General features: G+C 40.1%; 1 protein-coding gene across 1 annotated transcript; it reads right to left on the bottom strand.

Moving 5' to 3' along the window:
• Positions 1 to 1,693: 1,693 nt before the first annotated feature.
• LOC118150559 (melanoma-associated antigen B6B-like) lies at positions 1,694 to 4,568 on the bottom strand. The gene has a single exon (XM_078363594.1). The coding sequence runs from the start codon at positions 3,632 to 3,634 to the stop codon at positions 2,285 to 2,287; it is 1,350 nt and encodes a 449-aa protein (XP_078219720.1). The 5' UTR covers positions 3,635 to 4,568; the 3' UTR covers positions 1,694 to 2,284.
• Between the last annotated feature and the right edge of the window lie 2,924 nt (positions 4,569 to 7,492).

Here is a 7,492-nt window from a genome sequence, read left to right as displayed (position 1 = left end):
GACTTCAAATTATACTACAAGGCTACAGTAATCAAAACAGCATGGTACTGGTACCAAAACAGACATGGACCAATGGAACAGAACAGAGGCCCCAGAAGCAACACCACACATCTACCATCATCTGATCTTTGACAAACCCGATAAAAACAAGAAATGGGGAAAGAACTCCATGTTTATTAAATGGCGTTGGGAAAACTGGCTAGCAATGTGCAGAAAGCAGACACCAGACCCCTTCCTGTCACCTTACACTAAAATTAACTCCAGATGGATTCAGATTTAAACATAAAACCTAATACCATAAAAACACTAGAAGAAAATGTAGGCAGAACCATCCAGGACATAGGCATAGGCAAGGACTTCATGACTACAACAACAAAAGCAATGGCAACAAAAGCCAATATAGACAAATAGGATCTAATTAAAATTCAGAGCTTCTGTACAGCAAAAGAAACCATCATTAGAGCAAACCAGCAACCAACAGAATGGGAAAAAATTTTGCAATCTACCCACTGGACAAAGGGGTGATATCCAGGATCTACAAAGAACTAAAACAGATATATAAGAAAAAAAAAAAAAAAAACAACCCCAAAGTGGGTGAAGGATATGCACAGATACTTTTCAAAAGAAGACACATATGAGGCCAACAAACATAGGAAAAAATGCTCATCATCACTCATCATTAGACAAACTCAAATCAAAACCACATTGAGATAACATTTCATGCCAGTTAGAATGGCAATCATTAAAAAGTCTGGAGACAAACAGATGCTGGAGAGGATGTGGAGCAATAGGAACACTCCTACACAGTTGGTGGGAGTGTAAATTAGTTCAGCCATTGTGGAACACAGTGTGGCGATTTCTCAAGGATCTAGAAATAGAAATTCCATTTGACCCAGCAATCCCATTACTGGGTATATACCCAAAGAACTATAAATCATTCTACTATAAAGACAGTGCACACGTATGTTCATTGCTGCCCTGTGTACAATAGCAAAGACCTGGAACCAACCCAGATGCCCATCAACGATAGGCTGGGCAAAGAAAATGTGGTACGTATACACTGTGAAATACTGCACAGCCGTAAAAAATGATGAGTTGGTGTCCTTTGTAGGGACCTGGATGAGTCTGGAAGCCATCATTCTCAGCAGACTGAAACAAGAACAGAAAACCAAACACCGCATGTTCTCACTCATAGGTGGGCGTTGAATAAGGAGAACATGTGGACTCAGGGAGAGGACCATCACACACTGGGGACAGTTGAGGGGGGTTAGGGGAGGGTGGGGGGATAGCATGGGGAGAAATGGCAGCTATAGTATGCACCTAAAGTAAAATAAAATTATAAAAATGAAAAAATAAGGCATACTAAGTAGGAAATACTGAGTAATGAATGGCAGTTACCATAATATGGGTTTTTACACAATATTATTAATTTTTAATTTTCCTAATGATATATTAAGAAACACAATTACCACATCTCGAAGATATCTGAAACAATAAAAGCCTATGGAAAGTTTTTAAATTTAGCAGCCTTGTTTCAAAAAGGATTTTAGTGAGCTCATTCTGGCTTATATTGATCACTTCATTTCATATGATTTTTTTAAACCCAGAAAACACCACTCTCCAATCAGAGGAGTTTTTTTGATGTAGTCAATAACAGAATATGAAGTACACTAGAATAAAACAAACTAACAGCAGTTTTTAATAACCTAAATAAATCCAACCATCCTTTATTTATATTAAGAAAAGGAATAAGGCAAACCCCAAGAATTAGGCAACTTTTACATTTCCGTTTTTACTTTGTTTTCTCATTATATTACGGTGTCAACTAGTTTACTGTGGAGTTCTTTAAGATTCATATCAAAATCCCTTCTCTGTTACCATGTTATCTAGTTCTGAATTATAGAGAAAATATGAACGGTGTATGATTTTGTTTTATTAATACCAAAACCGTAACTTCCAAATTGCTTAAACAGCTATGAATGTGAGAGCTATGTTACTGATACGTTTATAGTATGAAGCAAAATAAACCTTCACTTAACAGGAACAATCTTGAATATTAATAGTAAAAGCAAAACATAAATCTGTGTTACTCATGTGTAACAGGACAAAAGAAAGATACACATCTTTTCCCTCCAGCCTCTACTATACTGCACTATTTAGAAAGCTCACTACTCTCTTCTTCTAGCATACGGCAAAAATTCTAATTCAGACTTCCCTAGAAGTGGATCTGTAGGATGTACTCCCATAAGGTTCCCTGGCCAAGAGAACAGTGCCAGCCCTGCCTTTAAGCTCTCAGTCTCAATGCTCTCTGTGCCTCATCTATCAAAGCCTCTTCATACAGATGTGGGTAGAAACCGGGGACAGTATTATTGATATTGGCCAAAGCTCTCAGGACGCTCATCTTACTGGTTTCAGCATGGGCTCGTGGACCCCACAGGAACCCATAGCATGGAGGATCACCGTCGCACACCTGCCAGTACTCCAGGTACTTATCTTGCACCAAATCTTCCATAATGATCTTCCGGGGCTCCCCATAGATTGAGTGCACGACTCCGTCATAGATCCCCAAAACACTCAGGAAGTCCCAGACCTCCTTTTCAATGGCACAGTTCCCTCTTATGAAAATGAAACTCAGGAGAGACATCAGGATACCCGACTTCGCCAGCCCATTAACACCACTCAGAATTCCTTCACTGGAGAGGCCCAGCATGCTGACAAGGGTGTAGGATTCGCCGCTGGAATCCATTTCTTTCAATTCAACGCCAAAAACCACTGCCAAATGGTTGGAGGTTTTCTTGAGGATCTCGGGCAAGTACACCTTGTACTTTCTGTTAATACGCTTCAGCATGTCGGCCTTCAAAATGATCTCTTTCTTCTCAAACTTCTCCTGTAGGAACTGCACCAACACTCTAGCCTTCCTGTTTAGAGGATCTCGATCTGTGGTCTTAAAGAAGGCAGCTCTATGGGAGGCGATTGCACTTTCCTCATCTTCACTCAAGCCAGGCATATCAAATTTCCAGCATGAAATGCCTGCATCAAGAGAGCCAGTGGATGAAACTCCCTGAGCCCCCTGAGGAGCAGAGGCATTAGGGGAGGTGCTTGCATTTTTCTCATCTTGACCCTTGGCAGCCACATCAGATTTTGAGCATGAAGCACCTGCATCAAGAGAGCCAGTGGGTGAAGCTCTCTGAGACTCCTGAGGAACGGAGGCATTAGGGGAGGTGCTTGCATTTTTCTCATCTTGACCCTTGGCAGCCACATCAGATTTTGAGCATGAAGCACCTGCATCAAGAGAGCCAGCGGGTGAAGCTCTCTGAGACTCCTGAGGAACGGAGGCATTTGGGGAGGTGCTTGCATTTTTCTCATCTTGACCCTTGGCAGCCACATCAGATTTTGAGCATGAAACACCTGCATCAGGAGAGCCAGTGGGTGAAGCTCCCTGAGACTCCTGAGGAAAGGAGGCATCAGAAGACTTAGGATGAGCACCCCGATAATCAGGAGAAGAGACAGTGGAAGAATGGGGCTCTTCTTGCTTTTCCGCAGTGGTCTGGGGACCTGTGAGACCCTGAGGCTGACCATGGGTCTCTCGGCGTTTGTCACGGGCACGGTGCTTACTCTTCTGACCCCGAGGCATGATGGTTTTGGCCTGTGACAGCAGGTAGGAGTGTGGGCAGGAAGGCTGGCACCTGGACGGGAGAGAATGGCATCACATCGACACCTTCACCAGAGAGCAAGCGTCTTGGCTTTAACCAGGGCCCCTTCTACAGGTTTTTGAGAAACAACTGCTCTAGGAACTCACAGGACTCCTATTCTCCTGGTAAGTTTGTGCCCTTCGAACTCAGGAGGAAGTTAAGAGTGAGTATTAGACGGTAGCATGACAGCCCATTTTGGGGCTTACTGAGGTGACAGCAGGGGCTGGCAATGGGGGCCCCTCTGTTCAGGGGTCTGATCCTCTCTATGTATATTCAGGATCATCATAAAAATTGACAAGACCCAGAGGCCCATTCTCCTCTGCAGCTCTAACATTGACACTAGTAATTTTTACAATACTAATGAGGAGGAAATAAAGAAGCACTTCTGCCCAACACTTCATTCCAAGGACACCCAGACTGCCTATGGCCAACAACAGTGGGAGCATTTGAATTCTCTTGCTGTTTTAGTGAGAATTGTCCCCATGGTAATCAGACTCCTCGCCCTCACTCTTCCCACAACCTGGAAATCACCCTCGCTGACCGGCTGCCATCTCCTTACGTCCAGGTCCGTACTTCTCTGACGCTCACGGGAACAAAGTGAGAATGCACTTCAGTCTCTAGAGACCTGCCGGGACCCCATACTGACGTCAGCAGCAGACTTCGGTGTCCCCCCGTTCTGGGGCATGGAGTCCCCTCAATCTTAAGGAGGATTCTCTTTTGACTATGGAGTGCCTAAGATTTCTCTCCCTCCTGACCTGAGTCCACCAGCCTAGGACCGAGGCCTTCATGCTCTTCAACCCGACGGAAAAAGTGAATGCACTTTGGGCCTAGCGGCCATGCTTGCGGACTCCTCAGAGACCGGCTAGGGGCGAGATGTGGCAGGGCTCTCTAGAGTCGCCTTTTACTAGGGAGAACGGATTTGCAGTTGTCGGGCAATGTCTCCCAGTTCTAGGTCAGGATACTCACTAAACAGATGATGTCTAGTATGCCTCTTTCTGCAGACCTGACGCCTCACTTTTCAGGCCAAGCCTCGGACCCGGCAGCCTTTCTAAGCGGAAGTCAGGGGGGGACTACTTCCGGCCATGCCCCCCTTACCTTCCCAGCATAACAGCAGGGGCGGGGCTCTGCCATTTTCCGTGTGTTCTGTGAGTGTGGTAGCTCCCAGAAAATTCACATAAAATTCTTTCTGGGTTTCTTAGTGGACCCTTGGACATCTCTGTCTGCTGGGCTTAATCAGTCAACAGGAGATCAAGGATCTCATTCCCTGAGAGTCCAGAGTAGGAAGTAAGGTGGAGCCTGAACCCGGAAGCCATGCCGGGACCCTCCAAGACTGACAGTTGGGGTGGGGCTCCATGGGATCCCTTCTAGTACTCAGCAACCACAATGATCAATAGTTATAGTAAGAAGATTGATTGGATAAAGATTTATTTATTTGTTGGCTTGTTGGCAAGACCACTCTAAAGGCAACACTGCGTACTTCAATTAAGAGATACACAATGTGTATTATCACATTGTGGTCATGTTGGCGGTCATTGACGATTACCGCTTTTATCAGCTAACCCATTAGGGGCTGCAGAATGGTTATTCTGTCTAAAATAGTTCTATACTTAGAACCTTTTTCTTTTCTGCCATTTGTTTTCCTGATGTAATGGTAAATATATTTATAGTGTTCTCTTATAATCTTTAAAACTCTTCTGTACATAAATTTTGTAGTTTTATTTAATATCACTTATTCCATTTTTTCATAATAACACAAAATTTTTTATATAAATGTAATAAATGTTATTCAAATGTCATACTATATAAACTGTTTTATAAATATTTTGAATAAACTGGCTTTCATTAGTTGACTGTACTGTTTCTTAATTCATTATTTCTGCATTTATCATCAATATTTTCTACCTTTTACTTATTTGGGCATAATATGCCATTGTTTCTGCAGCCTTTAAATCATTTGTAGGTTTTACCTTTTTTGATAAATATATTTAAAGTTATAATATTCTTTTCAGTACCACTTGGATTTTTCTCATAGTAGTACTATCGCACTTTATGTGTAGTGTTCAAAGATTGTAAAAGTTCAAGAAATCTCTCCATTATGCTCTTAGAATTTTTGAATAAATATAAAATATGTATGTATATTACATACTTTACATTTATATATAATATACATATTTATAATACAGAATTTGAACACAAACATGTACATACATGCATGCACACATACACATTTATGTGTAACAGCGTTTTTTTCTAGAAGTGAAATGACAGTTTCTCATGAATAAATTAATCAATATAATTGGCCAACTCTAACAGTCAAAGATTATCCAGGAAACAGAAACCACTCTAAATGCAGGAAATAGGTTACCGGAGAAGTCAGCCAATAACAGTGGAACAAACAATACCTATCAACTCAAGGAAGACACTCCTACCTCTAAGCTGGAGGAAGAAAGAGAAAGTACATTATTACTGAAGTGTAGAAGTTGTACTCAACAGGATCGGAAATCATGGCTGACCAATAATGAAGGAAATTATAGCTGTGGAGAAGATGTATCCATTGAAGAAGCCACCTGCTGCAGAGTGAAAGAAGGTAAAAAACTTTGGGCACTTCCAGTCTCCTGAGCTCTCATCTCCAACTTTTCCACTTTTTGGTTGAACTGAGCTGACATGCAGGTGTTGAAGAGCACAGAGAATAAGAAATGGGAGTCAGACATTTTATAATGGAGAGTAAAGAAGGGGAGGCTTAAGGAATGGACCTCAGGCAAGAAGGTCCAAGGATGGACATAAATCACAGCCAGCATAGATGAGAAAAATTATATATAAACCAATACAGAATAATGTTTTAAACTAACATTCATTCATGCTTAAAAAATACATATGCCCAGTCTGGTAAAGAATATATACAAAACAACAACAGTAAACATCATATGTAATTTGAAAATATTGAAAGGTTTTACTTTAAAATTAGAAAATAGAAAAGAATGCCTGATGTCATCATTTCTGTTTAACTTTTTAATCAAGATACTACATAGTTCTATAATAGAAATTGGAAAAATAAAAGGGATAGAGATCAGAAAATTAAAAGGACAATTACAATCATTAATAGATTATTATAAAGTATGTGTGTGAATACTAATGAAAAACTATCAATAAAAGTATTTTTTTAAAGTTGGTGCACATAAGGGCAAAATATAAACGTGTATTTTGTTTCTGTAGCAACAATATGAAAATGAAATTAATCAAAATATAACTTATAATCAAAATAGTAATGCCTATTTATATGACTATATGTAATCTGTACTTACACAGCTATTATTTATATAAATAAATAAAAAGTATGTACACAGAGAATGGTTATACATTTATGTAAAGAAAAATTCAATATTATAAATGTTCATTCTCTGCAAATAGAATCTACAGTGTATGATTCTCTCAAAGAAACTCAATAGATTTTTGTGTATGAAAATTAACAGGCTGATTCTAAACTTAAATTGACTTGCAAATGGCTAAAATATAAGAGGACTTACTTTCCTAGATGTTAAGAATTTTTTTAAAAACTATAGTAATTGTATGGATTTTATTCCTCATTTGGTTAATATGGTATGTCACATTTATTGATTCATGTATGTTGAACCATTCTTGCATCCCTGGAGTAAATTCCACTTGACCATAGTGAATGATCTTTTCTGTTGAATTAGGTTTGCTAGTATTTGGTTAAGGATTTTTGCATCTGTGTTCATCAGGAATACTGGTCTGTAGTTTTCTTTTCTTCTATTGTTCTTACCTGGCTTTGGTACTAGGGC

Source organism: Callithrix jacchus, chromosome X (assembly GCF_049354715.1).
Source record: "Callithrix jacchus isolate 240 chromosome X, calJac240_pri, whole genome shotgun sequence".
In the NCBI taxonomy this organism is placed as follows: domain Eukaryota; kingdom Metazoa; phylum Chordata; class Mammalia; order Primates; family Cebidae; genus Callithrix; species Callithrix jacchus.
This window is presented reverse-complemented; position numbering and strand designations above follow the sequence as displayed.